The sequence below is a fragment of the Calypte anna genome, chromosome 27, assembly GCF_003957555.1.
Source record: "Calypte anna isolate BGI_N300 chromosome 27, bCalAnn1_v1.p, whole genome shotgun sequence".
Lineage (NCBI taxonomy): Eukaryota > Metazoa > Chordata > Aves > Apodiformes > Trochilidae > Calypte > Calypte anna.
This window is the reverse complement of record NC_044272.1, coordinates 4658946-4676050: the sequence shown is the minus strand read 5'-3', so window position 1 is coordinate 4676050 and position 17105 is coordinate 4658946. Positions and strand designations below refer to the sequence as shown.

At 61.0% G+C, this 17105-nt stretch overlaps 2 protein-coding genes across 2 annotated transcripts in view; one reads left to right on the top strand and one right to left on the bottom strand.

Moving 5' to 3' along the window:
• Positions 1-2260: 2260 nt before the first annotated feature.
• On the bottom strand, positions 2261-12546 carry FZD2 (frizzled class receptor 2). Its single transcript, XM_030465743.1, is given in 5 exon segments — positions 2261-4085; positions 4087-4136; positions 4248-4468; positions 11737-11860; positions 12324-12546. Coding segments are annotated over 5 exon segments (2229 nt in total). The 3' UTR covers positions 2261-2474.
• A 421-nt stretch (positions 12547-12967) lies between these two features.
• Positions 12968-17105, top strand: part of GPATCH8 (G-patch domain containing 8) — a 57455-nt gene continuing 53317 nt past the window's right edge. The window contains exon 1 of the mRNA XM_030465750.1: positions 12968-13074. Coding sequence (XP_030321610.1) covers positions 13030-13074 — 45 coding nt within the window. The 5' untranslated portion in view covers positions 12968-13029. The remainder of the gene's footprint in view (positions 13075-17105) is intronic.

Below are 17105 nucleotides of genomic sequence, written 5' to 3'. Positions count from 1 at the left end.
GGTTTCCAAAGCCGAGACGCTGAAAAAAACCCCTCTCATCTCCCAAGTCCCGCATTCCTGGGTGGAGAAGTTTACATTCCCCCGGCCAGCCGCGCGTCGCCGCCGAAAAACAAAGCGGCCTTGGGGGGGTTTGGGATTTTGAGGAGTGGGAACCCCCCCTCCTCCCTGGAGAGCAAGGACTTGGGCAGCCCCTCCCCCCCCCCCCCGGGCAAAGCCCCCCTGGATCCAGCCCTGGGGGTCCCGATGGAAAGGGTACCCCCGCCCGCCCCCAAGGTGATGGCACCCAGGGGGTGGGGGTCCCCCCCTCGTCCCTTTGGCTGGGGGTCACCGTGTCACCGCCCCGGGAGGGAGGAGAAAGCTTCGGCAGCGATCAAATCAATCAAATCAATCAAATCCATCCCAATTTAATTCCCGTGTGGAGACATCCAAGGCGAGGGGGTGGGGGAGTGGGAGGGGGCCCGGCCAGCCCAGCTCGTTCCTCCAACTGCTTCTCCAAACCACGGAAAGGGGAGGGGGAAAACCTCCCAAAACCCTGGATACGTTTTCCCCCCCCTCTTCTCTCCCCCCTTCCAAGTCATCGCTGGAAAATTAAACCGGATCCAAAGAGTTTTTCCTTTCCAAAATGTGCTGGAGAGGCGCTGCCTTAACCCCTTCACCTCCCGCTTTTCCCTTCGCTGGAGAACTGGGATTTTTTAAGGAGGTTTTGGGACCGCCGCAGGGTTTTGCTGGGGAAAGGGGAATGGCTCAATCCCCCCCTCAACCCCTCTTTGTGCTCAGAGGAGCTAAAAAATCCCCCCAGAAGATGGAGCTGAGATGCTTCAGGGCTTTCTGGGGATGGATTTGGGGTGCGTGTGGGGTCAGCACCCCCCCGGCCAGGTTTCTCTGCATTTTGGGCAGACTTTTTGTTTTAGTCATTCCAATGAAATTCAGCTGATCCAAGCCAGCCTCCTCCTGCCCACCCCCACCCCCCTCCTGCCCAAATCCCGACAAACCAAACCGCAGCCCGGACCCGCTGCTCTCCAGAGATTTGGGATCGGGGAGAGAGGGGGAGCCTCCACTCACAGCCAAAAAAAAAACCAACCCAAACCCCAAATCCTATAGAAAACAGGAGTTACTTCCTCCAGGGGGTGCACACGAGAGTCCTCCCTCCCTCCCCAAATGGAAAAATCCTATTTTTGCTGGTTAAATAGATCTTATTTTGCCCCTTGCAAAGCGCTTTGTTCCAGCTGGAGGGAGATGCGGGCTCGTCCCCACGGGAGGAATGGAAGAGAGGGGGGGCCCCGGCAGCACCTATGGGACACCCCCACCCCCTAATTGAATTATTGATTTATTTTGGGGGGGGGGGGGGGGAAAGCCCTCAGGAATAAGTGGGCGTTTTGTTTCACTGGTTTGTGTTTGCAAAGGGCTGTTTAAAAAATAATTCGGGAGGAAAAATCTGTGGCCAAGCCAGAGGGGGAAGGAGGGAGAGGCAGAACCCCCAGCACGGGGTGGACCATGGGGGGGACCCACAGACACACAGCCCCCCCAGCAGCTTTTGGGAGCGAGCGAAGGGGAGTTGGTAAAAAAAAAAAAAAATCAACTTTCTGGGGGAGTTTCCAAAAAGACAGGGAGAAAAATGGGACTTTTCTTGGGTTTGTTTTTTTTTCCCCTCCTTTTCTCCAGGGGCCGGCGGAGCAGCCGCTGCCCGGGGAGAGCGGGCAGGGAGCGGGGTCGGTCCCGGGGCCCCTCGGCCAAGCAGGCGGCGGGGAGGGGGAACCCGAGCGGGGGAGGGCGGGCGAGAACCGGCTCCAGCCGCGGCGGGGTTTGCCCTTTTTCTCCTCTTTTTCCTCTTCTTTTTTTTTCTTTTTTTTTTTTTTTCTTTTTTCTTTCCCCCCTCTTCTTTTTGTTTTTTCTTTCTTCGTTCCCCCCTGCTTTTTTCCTCTCCTCTCCCGCACCACTTTTTTTTCTTCCTCGTCCTTCTCCCTCCTTTTCTCTCCCTTTCCCCCTTCCTTTTTTTCCTCTTTTTCTTCTTTTTCCCCTCCTTTTCTGCTTTTTTCTCCCCTCTCCTTTTTCTTCCTACTTGTTTCTCCCATTTCTTTTTATTTTTTTACTTTCCTCCTTTCCCCCCTCCTTTTCTCCTTTTCCTCTTTGCCCCCTCATTTTTCTTATTTTCCTTCTATTTTCTCCTTTTTTTCCTCTCCGTTTTTCCTTCTTCTTTCTCTCTTTTTTTTTCTCTTTTTTTTTTTTATCTTTTTTACCTTTTCTCCTCCCCTCCCCTCTTTTTCCATGCTTTAAATAGGAATATATAATTAAATTTACAAATGCTATTTACAGGTTTAATTACAAAAAAAAAAAAAAAAAATCAAAGAGAAAAAAGAGAGACACCCCTTAGACGTTAATAAATCTAAAAATAAAAAATATATAATAAACCAACCCCCCCCCCAAAATAACCAAGCTGAAGGGCGACGGCGGGCAGGCTGGGGGGGTGGGGAGGGTCACACCGTGGTCTCGCCCTGCTTGCTGTTGGTGAGTCGCGTGTAGAACTTCCTCCAGGAGTGGAGGGTTTTCCCCGACCATATCCAAAATCCGGAGGTGATGCCCACGATGAGAGTCATGAGATACTTGATCATGTAGACGGTGAAGTCGGGGGTCATGCGGGGGGTGAAGTGGAGGGGGCAGGGGATGGCCAAGCTCTTGCAGTTCTGGCTGATCCAGCTGCGCTCCCAGTGCTCGCGGAACGCCTGCTCGTAGAAGTAGCAGGCGATGACGATGGTGGCCGGGACGGTGTAGAGGACGCTGAAGACCCCGATCCGAACCATCAACCTCTCCAGCTTCTCCGTTTTGGTCCCGCCGTGTTTCATGATGGTGCGGATGCGGAAGAGGGAGACGAAGCCGGCCAGGAGGAAGGAGGTCCCGATGAAGAGGTAGACAAAGAGCGGGGCCAACACGAAGCCCCGGAGAGGGTCGATGTTGTTGAGGCCCACGAAGCAGACGCCGCTCAGCAGGTCCCCGTCGATCTGCCCCATGGCCAGGATGGTGATGGTCTTGACGGCCGGCACGGCCCAGGCAGCCAAGTGGAAGTACTGGGAGTTGGCCTCGATGGCTTCGTGGCCCCACTTCATCCCGGCAGCCAGGAACCAGGTGAGGGAGAGGATGACCCACCAGATCGAGCTGGCCATGCTGAAGAAGTACAGCATCATGAAGAGGATGGTGCAGCCCTCCTTCTTGGTGCCCTGCACCACGGTGCGGTAGCCGTCCTCCTGGAAACGCTCGTTGCAGACCACCCGCTCCTCCAGCACGAAGCCGGCGATGTAGGCCACGGACACCATGGTGTAGCACCCCGAGAGGAAGATGATGGGGCGCTCGGGGTAGCGGAAACGCTGCATGTCCACCAGGTAGGTGGTGACGGTGAAGAAGGTGGAGGCGCAGCACAGGACGGACCAGATGAGGATCCAAATCCGGGCGAAACGGATCTCATCCTCGTTGAAGAACATGTGGCCGTCGGGACGGGTGGGCTCGCAGGGCGCCGCGCAGTCCTTCTCCCCCAAGAACTTGTAGTTGAGGTAGCTGGGCACCTTCAGCGCCCGCGGGCAGTGAAAGGGGTGGTCGAGGGTGGCGTAGCGAGGGGCACCCGGCGTGCCCTGGCCGGCCAGCGGCGTGGCACTGGTGAGCAGGGCAGGCGAGCCCCCGTCTTCCGAGTGGTTCTGCCCCACGCAGATCTGCTCGGCGCCGTGCCGGGGAAAGTTCTCGCAACGCAACCGCTCCGGCCACTGGAAGCCGAATTTGTTCATCAGGGCCTCGCAGCCCTGGCGTGCCCGCTCGCAGATGGAGCGGCAGGGCGGGATGGCCTGCTCCAGCACCGTGCACACCGGGGCGTACATGGAGCAGAGGAAGAACTTGAGCTCCAGCGAGCACTGGACCTTGACCAGGGGGTAGAACTGGTGGACCTCCAAGCCCGCGTCCTCCTGGTTGGTGTGACCCAGCAGGTTGGGCATGATGGTCTGGTTGTAGGCGATGTCTGTGCAGAGGGGGATGGAGATGGGTTGGCAGAAGCCGTGGTCGGGGATGGAGATGCCCTTCTCGCCGTGCAGCTGGCTCCGGCATGGGCGCCGGCACGCTCAGCCCCACCAGCAGCCAGGCCAGGGGCGGGCAGCACGCTTGGGGGGGCCCATGGTGCCCCCGGTGCCCGGCCGGTCAGCCGCTCCTCCTGGCCGGATCTGCCGTCCCCGTGCTGCCTGGATGGCTCTCGGTGCTCGGAACTGCCGTGCCCGGTGTCGCCCGGAAGGCCTCCCGATGAGTGGACGGGCTCGGGTCCCGCCTGGACGGCTCCCGGCGGCCGGACCGTGCGTGCCCCGGTGCTGCCTGGACGGCTCCCGGTGCTTGGATCTTCCGTCCCCGGTGCTGCCCAGTTGGCTCTCGGCGATCAATGTGCCGTGCCCGGTGTCCGACTAGACGCCTCCCGCTGTCCCGGTGTCCCGCGGGTCGGGTCCTGGTGCCGGGGACGTGGCGCTCTCGCTGTCCGGACCAGACGCTCCCGGTACCGGGACGTGGCTCACTCGCTGCTCCCGCTGCCCCGACCCGCGGTCCCGGAGCACCGAGCGGGAGGTGGCGGGTCCGGGGGGAGGGGGTTGGACGGGAGGGGGGGTCCCGGGGTGCCGGGCAGGGCAGCGGCCGCACCGGACGCTCCCGCAGCCTTTGTGCGGGGCAGCGCCGCGTCCCCGCCGGGGGGAGAGGCCCCCCCGCGCCCCGCCCCCCCGGCCCCGCCCCGGCCCCGCTCCGCCAATCACATTCAAACGGGGAGGTCGCCCCGCCCCCCCGTTCCCCCCCCGGGGGTCACCGGACCCCCGCCCTAAACTTTTTCCGCGCCGTGAAAACTCCCCCCGCGGCGTGGGTCGGGACGGGGCCACGGGGAAAAGTGCCCCCCCCCGGTGTACCCCGCACCTCTGGTGTCCCCTGTGTCGTCGTCGTCCCCCCGTGTCCCCCACACCCTCTGGTGTCCCCTGTGCCCCTCGTGTTCCCCGCGGCCCCCCTTGTGTTTCCCCCACCCTTGGATTTCCCCTGCGCCTCCCCCGCACCCTCTGGTGTCCCCTCCACGCCCCCGCCACGTCCCCTATGCCACCTTATCCCCTAAAGCCCCTTTGTCCGCTGTCCACCCTGTGTCCCTTGCACCCCCTAATGTCCCCTCAGCCCCCATGTCCCCTGTCCCCTCATGTCCCTGCAGCCAAAGGGTTGCTCCCCTCATCTCCCCCCATCCTAGGACCCCCAGCATGCCTCAGTGGGTCCCCCACTGTCCCAAGGTCTCCTTCAGCGTGCACGGGGCAGGATTAGGCCCCCGGCAGCCACGGGCATCCCAAGCCACCCTCCCCCCTAAGGTGTTCCCGATGTCCCCAAACCAACTGAGGGGAGCAGGGGACATCCCACACCCTGCACCTCCCTGTCGCCCCACACCTCCCACCCCAGTTGAGGGGAAGGGCACCACTGTCCCCAAAAGGGACAGCAGGAGGGAGCTGGGGGGCTGGGACACACCAGAGGGAGTCAGGACATCCTGGGGGGAGACTGGGACACATCAGGGGGGGAGACAGGGACATGCCAGGGGAATCTGGGACACGCCAAGAGGATCTGGGACACACTGAGAGGGAACTAAGACACACTGGGGGGACTGGAACATGCTGAGGGTGACTGGGACGTGCTGGGGGGGGGAGATTGGGACACACTGGGGGATCCAGGACTCTGGGACACATCAAGTGGGTACGAGGACACAGAACATGCTGGGGGTGGTGTGGGGAACGGGATACACTGGGGGATCCAGAACACTGGGGTGGACTAGGACACCCTAGGGAGGGTACCGGGACATACTGGAGGGATCTGGAACACGCCTGGGGAATCTGGGACACACTGGGAGGGGACTGGGACACACCAGAAACCTTCATCAGGGACGGAAACTGTGGGTAATCACCCCAAATTTTGGCAGGGGGATAGGGGAGGGACTGCTTTTCACAAAGCAGCATCCCAAGGAAGGGGCAGCCGGGGGCAGGAGGGGTCCCGGTGAGCAGCCCACAACCCCCGTCCTGCTCCTTCATGGGGGGGGGGTTGTGCCGGCTGCTCCTTCCCCTCCGCCGTTCTCCCTCCTCCTTCTCCTCCTCCTCCTCCCTCTCTCCCTTTCCTGTAACTCAAGCTTTTGTTGTGAGCAGGAGCAGGCCGGGCCGCCGTGAAAAGAGGGGCCCCAACCGCCTTTCAGAGCGTAATTGAAACCATTGCGGCTCCCGGCCGAGGGGGAAGGGCCGGGGGGGCTCCAGAAATCAAAGCTGGGGGGACACAGACACACACACATGACACACGATGTCCCCCTCCCCTCTTCCCTTGCTGGCCCTGACGTCTGCGTTGTCACCGCGGTGGCTTGCGGGGTGCGGGGGGCTCTGTGCTGGCCATGGGGTCCCTGTGGGCACAGATGGGGGCCGGGGGGGTGGTGCCCCGTGATGGTGCCCGTGGCCAGCTGCCTGCTTGTCCCCTGGCTGGGGCACCTGTGGTGCTGGCGATGGGGACAGTACCGAGCTCAGGGGGACCCCTGGCCCTGGTGGGGGGCTGGGTGTGGGGCTGGGGGCCAGGCTGGATCCTGGCTCCTGCCTGTTCCCCTCGGTGTGAGGGGGGTGACTCCTCTGGCTGTGGCACCCGTCAGACCTAGGGTGTGGGGTCTGGCTTGTGTCACCCTCTTTGTTGTCCCCGGCCGTGGTGGCCTTTGCCCTGGCCCTGCCGGGGATGGGGACAGGGGGGGTGTGGGGGTGTCTGTGCAGCCACATGGAGCTTGGCTTGCCTAAAACCTTTGGATTTTTGACTGTTTCCCCAGGTCCTTCTGGGTGTTGTGGGGTGCTGGGTGGCTCAAAGTGGGATCCTGGACACCAGGGACACACAGGGACACGGCCCCACCAGTAGTGGGTTGCTGAGCCTTCGTGGGGAGGGGGAACCTGGAGCACCCAGCCCTGGAGGGACCCCCGGGTGACTGGAAGAGTCAGAGGACACTGCAGGGAGGCAGCTGGGGGGTCCTGCTTGCCTCAGGGGTGTCCCTTGGAGGGGACATGCAGGGTGTCTGGGGAATCCCTTTGGTCCCCTTCATCCACCAGGCTCCCAGCCTGTGTCCCGGGGGTGTGCTGAGTAGGAGAGGGTCCTACCCCTCCCCAGAAGCTTCCCTGCTGGTGAACTGAAGTTGGTGTCTCAGACAGGGATGAAGACAGGGACCCACCCTGGCACCCAGTGGGAGAGGTTGGGTGCTGCCAGTAGGGCAGGCTGGATGTACCTGGGTGTATGGGGCAGGGGCACCTTCCCACAGGGATCCCCCTCAGAGCCCCCAGGAGTTGCTCAGGGATGGGGGGGACAGAGGAGTCCCCATCTCCCCACAGCTCTGTTCTCACTTCATCCCAGTACAGCACTGGATGATGCTGGTGGGCACCTGGTGCTGCCAGCCCCCCGGGTGCCACCACCTCTAGTGGGGCCAGCCCTGGTGTTCCTGTTGGAGCAGGGTACAGTTCCCCCCCTCTCCTGGGACTCTTCCAGCACTGCAGGGTGCCAGGATGCTTGTGGGGTCCCCGCTGCACCCAGGAGGGGCAGGAATGGGGCTCCCAGCTATGGACCTCCAGCAGCACCCCTAGGGGTGCCTGGCACCCCCAGCCCAGCCCCGGGCAGCTCTGCCCCCTCTCAGACACTCCCCCATGGGACAGGAGCTCCGTGGCCACCCGAGGGTGCCCTGGGGCTGGCACTGTCCCCACACTGTCCCACTCTCAGGAGGTGGGGCCAGCGCTGCTCCGGAGGGCAGTATTTGTGGGGGGTGTCTCACATCAGCTCCCACCACCCCCATCCCTTGGGCATGGGAAAGGAGAAGGGAGAAGCAGAAGTCGAGGGGCAGAGCAGCTGTGTTGGGTGATGCCAGGCAGGATGGGGACCCCCAGGGTTCCCCCAGGAGCTCAGAGGAAGGGAAGGGCCCCCCTGGCCCCTGCCCTCGCCTTTGTTTCACACTTAAGAGCCTCTAATTAAAACCAGCCACAAAAGCCCTGGCTGGCGGCAGGCTCAAGGTGCCAGCAGAGGACGGGGCTCTGTCACCACGGGAACAGCCATGGATGCGGGGCCCCTGGCACGGGCACCGTGGGACCCTCCCGCACCCCTCTGCCTGAGTGGGCACACGTGTGCACACTCACACACATGTGTGCACATCACACTCAGAGCTGGGCAGGAGGGATGAGCTGGGAGGGTGGGAGTGGGACCACGGGGTGCAGGGAGGTGGCAGTGTTGGGGGTGTGTGCGTGTGTGTGCACACACTAGTGCCCAGCTTTGCTGCACACACGCTGTCCTGGGGGTAAGGGAGGGCAGGAACTAGTGCCTGCTCTTCTCAGCCCTGGTTTTTACTGGTCTGAACTGGTCTGCAATGGCTCTAGGAGTCTGTGTGCAGCACTGGCCAGGTGGGCTGGGGGGTGAGCAGAGCCCTGGGGTATCTGTGGGATGGGCTCGGGGGTGAGCTGAACCCTGGGGCACCCGTGGGATGAGCAGAGCCTTGGGTGCCGTGGGGTGGGCTCAGGGGCGAACTGAGTTCTGAGGTACCTGTGGGGTGGGCTGTGGGGTCCCCAGCACCAGGGCCACCCTTGCTGGCACTGGGCACACCCGGGGTGCTGGCCCAACCCGGGCACTGGTGGGTCCCTGTGACGGTCCCAGGGGGTGCTGGGTGACCCCGGGAGCGGCTGTGAAGAGCTGGGGTCCAACTCCCACGCCCGCCCCAACCCCTGGGGGTGCTGAACCCCAGCACCCCGCTGTCTCCCAAGCGTCCCCCGGTGCCGGTGGGCACACGTCCCCCCTGCGGCCGGCGGGGTGGGCGGGGGGCTGCCGGCTTAAGCCCACCTTGATCCTTTGCTGGCAGGGGAGGGATCCCTCGGCTTGTTCCCGACACATCCCCTGCCAGCGCCCGGCATTGAGAGCGCGGCGAGCTCGCGTGGGAGGAGCCGGGATGAAAAGGCGCTTAGGCATCTCCCTGCTGGGAGAGATGGATTAGGGGCTGCGGGGAGGGCCCGGGGACAGCGAGGAGGCCCCGCGCCGTGCTGGCCGGGACAGCCCGCCGGACGGTGGCCACCGGGCAACGGCGGGCACGGGAGGGCGAGCTGCCACCGGGCACCGGCCTGCGGGGACAAAGGGACAGCCGGGCCCGGCGGGGTTGGAGGCTGTGGGGGTCCCCAAAATGGGGTGTGGGAGGAGGGGGACAGGCGGGAAGGGGCCCCCGAGGCACCCTCAGCCCGGTCCCCAGCTGTCGCTGTCAGGACGGGGTATTTTTAGAGGAGGTTGAGCTGCGACAATTTTTGGCAGGAGGAGGTGGGGGGGAGGCTCTGCGGCCCCCTCACCCCCGGGACTTTCCCTTTTTGGCCTGATTTGGGGTGGGAAATGTCCCTCTTGTCCCCAAGTAGGGAAGTCCCCGGCACTGGCAATGTGTCCCCGTGGGGTGGGTGGGTCTGTCCCAGGGCCCCATGCTGGGTTGGGGTCAGTGTTCCCAAGGTGGTGACATGGTGACCCATGGGGGTGGCCCAGACCCCTGGGTACCCCCAATTCTGTCCCCCATGTATGGGGTGGGGGCCAGTGGCAGCAGTGGCCCCTGTGGTGGGGGTGGCAGGAGGGACAGGGTGTCCCTGTGGCTGCCCCCCTGTCCCAGAACAGCTGTGTCTTGGCCGATGGAGGGGGGGACCCTGACAGCACCGGGCATGTGACAGGAGGTGACAGAGCTGGCTGCTATTTATACCTGGCCCTTGTCAGGGCTGGCGGTGGGGACACAGGACCAGGGTGGCCTTCAGGGTCCCCTGGGTGCCTGCCTGTCCCCCAGCACCACACAACTCCCCCTTCGGGGGGCTGCAGCAGGACCATGAAGGCCATCCCTGTCCCCACGGTGTCACATCCTCCCCAGCCCACGAGGGACACTGAGCCACCCCTGTGCCCAAAGAGGGCAAAGAGCTGTGCTCCATGGGGACATCAAGCTGTCCCCATGCCCGAAGGGGACACCAAGCCCCCTGTACAGAGCTGTGCCCTATGAGGACATCGAGCTGTCCCCATGCCCGAAGGGGACACTGAGCTGTCCCTGTGCCCAGCAGAGGCACGGACTGATCCCTGTGCCCAAGGGTGGCACTGACCTGTCCCTGACAACAAGGACACTGAGCTGTCACCGTGCCCAGCCCCTCCAGGACAGGGGGTGCCTGGGGGACAGGTTTGTCCCCTAGCAGCCACAGGTCCCTGGTGGGTGGCAGGGGAGGGGGCAGGGGGCTGTTTGCAGCCAGCGGGGGGGGGCTGCAGCCCGTGCACAAAGTTGCTTTACCTGAGAACAGGGACCCTGCTGTCCCCAGTGTCCCCATCCCAGAGGACCTCCTGCCCCCCCAGCCACCCTGCTCACACACGTGTGCCCTCAGATGTCCCCTGGCTTGGGGACACCGTGCCCCCTCCCAGGGCTGCCCCTCCAGGTGGGCTCAGGTCCTGCCCCAGCTCCCCGATGGCTCCATGGGAAACTGAGGCAGGGAAGGGGGCTCCAGCTGCATCGAGGGGTGCACCCGGTCCTGGGTCAGCACCCCTGGGATACCAGATCCCCCTCAGCACAGGCAGGCAGGGGTGGGTGCCCCCCACCCACTGGTGACAATGAGCAGCGGCTTTGTGCACCCAGTGTGTGGGGGGGAACAGGAGGAAGGGGCATAACCCCCAGGACACCCAGGTCCTGCTGCGGGGGCTGACACCCTCCTGGGGGTGCCAGGAGTCCCTGCCCCAGGGCTCATCTCACCCAGCTCCAGAGGGTGGGTGGGGGTCCCATGGTGTGGGTGGGGGTCTCAGGGAGGGAGTTCACAGCAGGGGGGGTCTCACAGTGTGGGTGGGTGGTCCATGATGTGGGTGGGTCCCACAGCATAGGTGGGGGTCTCGCAGTGCGGGTGGGGGTCTCATGGTGTGGGAGCCCACATCACGTGGGTAGGGGTCTCACTGTGTGGGTGAGGGGACTGTGGCATGGGTTGGTATCTCACGGTGTGATCAGGGGGTCCCACAGTGTGGGTTGGGGTCTCAGGGTGTAGGTGGGTGGTCCCACGGCACGTGAGGGTCCAACAGTGTGGGAGGGGGAGCCATGGTGTGGGTGTGGGTCCCACTGCCCCCCTGGGTGGAGCAGGAGCTCCCTCTCGTGGGCACAGCCCCGCAGCCCATCAGGCCCAGGGTGTCCCCACGGCCCCCGTGGGCACTGCAGGACACGCGTGTCCATGCTCCCTGCAGCGGGGCCGAGCTCCCCGGGCAGAGGTCCCAGCTCCACCCTGCCCGTCTGGACCCATCCTGGCACTTCAGGAGGACAAGGGGGGGACAGTCCCCTCCAAAAACACAACAGGAATCCACGGAAGGAGAGAGGCTGCTCCCTGTGCTGTCTCACTGCCCCCGGCACCCAGGTGTTTGGGAGGAGCAGAGTAAAGCGCAGCTGGGCACGGCATCATCAGGACTTTCTTCGGGCAAGGAGGAGCAAATTCCATCCCGTTCCTGCCCAGCAGGAGCTCTCACAGCTGCCCTGAGGTCCCGGCTGCAACCACGAAGTCCTGAGCACACAGGGCTGTCGGGTCCCCAGAGAGAAGAGCCCAGATGCAGGGTATTCCTCGGGAGGGGATTCTCGCAGGTGAGGCAGCGGGATGAGAGCAGCATCCTTCGCATCAAGACAGAGGCATGAGGGAGCTCCGAGGAGTTCTGGCACCGCAGCCCAGCCTGGCACACGGCAGCGCTCACCTCCCCGGCAGGCACAGGGGCTCGGTCTGCTGAACACGTTCCAGACAGGCCCGGTTCTCAAATCCTCTCTGCTCACGGGGCGGGCGGCAGAGGGCAGCATGCAAGCGGGAGCCCGTCAGCGAGGCTGAGGGAAAAAAAAAAAGGAATGAATGGAGAGACAGATGGAATCCGGTTTCCCTGCTGTCAGGGATGGCGTAGCCGGCGACACACAGCACCATGCTCAGCGACAGCTGGTAACAGCTGTGGCAGCGGATGGAAAAGCAGAGCCCCGTCTGCCAGGACCCTGCGCTGAGGCCTGCGGGCTGCTGCAAGATGGAGACCCCAAGCACGGCCCAGAGCTCCTCTGCCTCCATGTACACACCTGGCGGGATTGGCACAAGCCAGGCACACGCTTCCCTACTCAGGGGCGAAAAAAGGCCCCTGTGGCCTGGCTGAAGGCCTGGGGCAGACGTACGGCTATAGGGACAGCTCTGCCTGGCCCTGGGCACTGTGCTTCACCTCTGGGCTGGCTCCAAGCACCGTGATCTGGCTCAAGCTTTGTGCTGGGCACCACAGCCTACCTCAGGCGTGGCCCCAGGCACCATCACCCGCCTCAGGGCCGGTCCCAGGCACCATCACCAGCCCCAGACGCCACGGCTCCGGGTCACGGTCCGTCCCCCGCCCCTCCTCTGTCCTCCCCCCCTCAGCTCCTCCTGCCCGAGCGCCTCTGAGGGGACTCTGCGCACGCGCCCCCCTCAGCGGCGTGCGTGACGCGAGGCACACGCCAGGGGGCGGTGGCGATCCCGTGCTCCTATTGGCTCGCACAGCCATCACTCAAGAGGCGGCCGCATCCCCATTGGCTGGGAACGGGAGGGCGGGAAGGCTGAAGTGGGGCTCGCGCTCTCCCCCGGGTCAGGTCTTCGCCGCCTGACGCCTCAGCGCATGCGCACCGCGAGCCGGGGTGAGGGGAGGGGGGGGGCGGCGGTGCCCGGTGCTGCCGCATCTCTCGCCCGCGTTGGTTGCCGGTGCCCGGCGCGTGCGTGGTGCCCGCTGGGTGCCAAACGGCGGCGGGGGCGGGAGGGGCCGCGGCGGAGCCTTCACCGAGCGGCCGGCACTGCCCCCGGCCCGGCCCCCTACGCCTCGGCCGTTGCCTCCTCGCCCGCCGTCGGGGCGGTCCCTCCGCGCCGCTCACGTGACCCGGGCTCCAGCGCAGGCGCGGAGCGGCCCCGGGGCGGCGGGGGTGGCGCTGAGGGGAGGCGGCCGGAGCGCGGGGCAGAGCCGGGCCGGGCCGGGTCGGGCTGAGCCAGGCGCAAAATGGCGGACAGGTTCTCCCGCTTCAACGAGGACAGGGACTTCCAGGTAACGGCCCCGCCACGGGGGGCGGGCGGGCGGGTGGGTGGGGGCCCACGCTTTACCCCCGGGGCGGCCGCCGCTCCTTCGGTTTGGGGCGGGCCGCCCCTCGCCGGAGCTTTGTGCGCGGGCCCCGGCACTCGGCGGGTAACGGCACAAAGGAGGCACGGCGGGGGGCCGGGGACGGCTGTCAAGGTGACCCGGCGGAGGGGGCCGGCCCGGGAAGGAGGGCAGCGGCCGGTCCTGGCGTGACGGCGGCGGCCGGAGCGTCCCTGCGGCGGGGTCTGTCCCGCTGGGGTAACCTCCCCTCCTTCCTTCCCTCGCTGCCCCGGTGAGGGAGCTCTTCCCCGCAGCACCCTGGGGTTTGTTGTTTTGTTTCGGGTTCTTTTTTTTTCCGGGCGTTTGTACGTTGTACGAGGCCTGGCAGCAGCCCGTGGGATGCGGGGCGGGCCCGTCAGAGCTGCCCCCGCCCCAGCCCCGCACCCCGGGGGGCACCCCCGCACCTCTGGCAGTCCCAGCGTGTGTCCCCGACCCCTTTTCTGGAAAACGCTTTTTCTTTTTCTTCTGTATCCCCCCCGCCCGGGAGCGCATTAACGTTTCGACGTTGTTAAAGCCGCTGCTGCTGTGTTAAGGGGGTTTAAATAAACAATGGGAAAATTACCATTGACTCATTAAGCCTAAACAATGACATCTTGTTTTCTGACTTCAGCCCGCCAGAGTCTGGAGGTTAGAAGGAAAGACAAAAGGAGTGTGAATAAAACGCAGCTCGAGAGCAGCTATTGATGGGCTGTTGTGTGCCCTCCTCCTTCCCGAAGTTGGAATTGTGCTTTTCCCCCAAACAGCTGCCTTGCACCTAGAGATCCGGAGGGGATTTGAATAGTGGTGCAAGCTATTAATTCTGTTTAATGTAGCATCAAGGTGCAATTGTGAAAAGAGTCAGGATGTCCAGTAGTAATGAGTTCAGGTGGTTCTTTCTGGATGTTCTAGGGGATGCACGTTTTACAAGTTGTTAAAGTGTTGGAAAAGCACAAGAAAATAAATATCAGTGTGGCTGAGTGCATCCTTTGGGCTGCCTGGGCTGTGGGGAGGGCTCCTGAGTGCAGCCCCAGACACGGGCTGGTTTGCATCGTTTCTTTCCTTAGATGAAGAAATGAGTTGTAATTAATACTGAAATGGTCTGATCAGGTTTGGAAGTTCCTGTTTCAGGAAGAGGAGCCAGGCAGATCTTGGGTTAGAAAATACGTTTCTCCTAATTGTTTTGGGAGGGAGGGGGTAATAGGGAACCTCAAACAAGTTGTGTGCTCTGCCTATAGCCCAGAAATGGGTTAAGTTCTGCAGTTGTCTGTTGCACATCTTGTTCACACGTGCCTCAGTGTCCTTGTTCTTGAGCCTTTGTGGGGCAACCCCTGTGCGAAAATTAATTGTAGCAGCAAAACCTGTTACTGTGTCATTGCTTCGGTCAGGCGGGGAGAATGTGTGGTGATGTCAGAGAGGAAACAGAGCTCCATTACCCGATGCTGAAATCTTAAAAGCTGCTGAGCATGCTCGGAAACAATAACCCAGTCACAACCCTGCTTTCCCTTGACTTTAAGAAAGGGCACTATTTTTAATTATGACTGTATCCATGCTACATATCAGGCTTGAATTGTCCTTCCCATAGACTAGAATAAAAAAATAAAAAGGGAGGGTTGATTTTAAAGTAGGGTAACCTCTCTCCTTTTCTCCCTGAATATCTGCCAGGACATGTTTTACTTTGTGTCTTAAAGCTTCCTTTGAGGGAAAGGGGGAATTAGTCCTCTGGGAAGAGAAGTTTGAAGTTGCTTTAGGGTTAGAGGGGACTGTGTGAGAAGGGGGAGCTCTGAAAGAGCTGATTAGAGGGTGTCTGGGGCCAAATATCTTGGCCAAGGTTGCACAGAACTGGTGGGATGTCTGTACCCCCCTGACTGCTGCTCTGTCAAACCAGTTGGATGAACTATGTTAGTGGAGGAAGGCTTTTTGCATCTTTTTTTTCCTTCTTCATCAAAATCACTTGCAGATAAGATTTTTGTCTTTTTTCTTTTTTGCCTCTGTATTTAGTTGGAGGTCATGGGGTACAACATTGGTGTGGAATAAGGGAAAGGGCTCCCTGTGCTGAGTGTCTGCAGGTCCCTGTGAGAGCTGCACTGTGACAGTTGCTAAGCATAGGTAAAAATATTCCTGCCTGCAGCTTTTGATCATCTCTATAAAACACTGGTCTCAAACTACAGTGAAAAATAAGACTCTTGTTAGTGTGAAGTCAAATCTGTATGTAGGCTCCTTTTGTAGGAGTGTTTCTGTTGGTGTTAAGGATGCCTTTTCCACAAAATTTCTGTCAGTTTGAGTTCTAAGCCTGAGAAGGTGAAGTTTCTGCCCAAGCCTGGCTCTCAAGGGACCCCGGGTCTGGTCTGTAGAGGCTGGAGCAGGCAGCACAAAGGGAGATGGTGCCCTGAGGTTCCGTGGCATGGAGCAGGGAGGGATGTGGCATGGTAAGGGGGAGGGAGGCTGCAGACACACACCCCTTGGGTCTCTCATTCCTTAATGATCTACTTGTGAAGTAAAAGGTTGTGTTACCATCTGGAGAGAGGAAGAGAAAAAGTTGGGGGTAAAGAGGATGGGTCAAAGGAATCTTTGAGTTGTTTGGAAGAGAGGGAAATGCCCTGGGATTAGTGCTGAGGCTGAAGGAGGAGAGTCAGTGGGTGAAAGGAATTTGGAGTTCTCTTTAATGTTGTCAGCCTTCTTTCTGGAAAGAAACTGGAAAGATATCCTGGGTTGGGAGCATTGGTTTGGACAGTGTGAGTTGAGCAGAGATGTGAGCAGGGGAGGGCTGAGGGCTTAGCAGAGGTGATTTCAGGTTTCTGAGCTTCTGGTATGCTGGAGAGAAGTGGATTAGAGGAGAGAGAGCTGCTGGGAGCTCTTCTTCCTCCCTTGTACCTCACTACAGGAGACTCCGTGCTCTCAGGGAAGCAGGGGTGGAAATGAATTGCACTGGAGGGAAATGGGTTTGGGAGGAAAGGACCTAAAGCAGCTGGGAAAGAGAAGGTGTGAGAATAGTCTGAAGGGCATAAAAGGGTGAAAAAAGGGGAGAAGGATTGTTGAGCAGAGGGATCAACTGAGGATGGGAGAAACAAGGGGAAGGGGGAGACCTGCCTGTACCTGCAGCCAGGTGCAAGGAAAGCTGCAGGGGCAGTGGGATGCTCTCACAGGACTGTGTGTAACCCCATGGAAAAAAAGTAGGTAGGAAAGGATAAGAAGGTCAGACATCCTGAAGGATAAAGATTGTGGTGTGGAGGGGAGGAGAAAGGTGATGATAATATTCCCAGTCTTCTCTATGGTAGAGTGGGAGGAACTTCAAAAGATGAGGAAAGTTTGAAAGTTGAAATTGCCAAAGGAGCAGGAAATGGCTTTGGAGGATATGGCTGCAGTGAGGTGATTAAGCAGCTTTTGGGCTGTTTGGGTTTGTTTGTTTTTTTAATAGGATCGTTTTTGCTGTGCTGCCTGGATTTAGAAGCCACACAAAGGGTGCAGATCTTCCCATTTTGATGGGTGGACCCAAACCTTGGAAAAACTGAAGGGAAAGCCCCTGGTTTTGACTGTATTTTGCAGGTGTTGGATTTGAGGGCAGCTCCAGTGAGAAATTCAGCTTTGCTCTGTCTGTAACACTTGATCTTTCCCTGGCCAGGGCAGCACAGCAGTTTGTTTGGGAGGCTTGAGGCACTGAAATGAATTATTGAAGGAGGAAAGGTATTACTGCCCTTCTCTTCCTCACTTAAGGCTCCAAAATGGCCAGTTAAATGTGCTGAGTGGCTTACCCAGATAAATTCCAGCTCTTTCCCATTACAGAAGGGGATATTTTTTGAGTGGGCAACTGACCAGCTTAGTCCTTCAATTAAAAGATGACTGCGATGTGGTGTGGTGTGGTGGGGATGTCTGTCCCTGTCCCCTGTCTGCCTTGAGACAAACCTGGGAACCACAGTGACCTCGGGTCATGCAGAACCAGAGCTGTCAGCTGTGCTAACAGTATT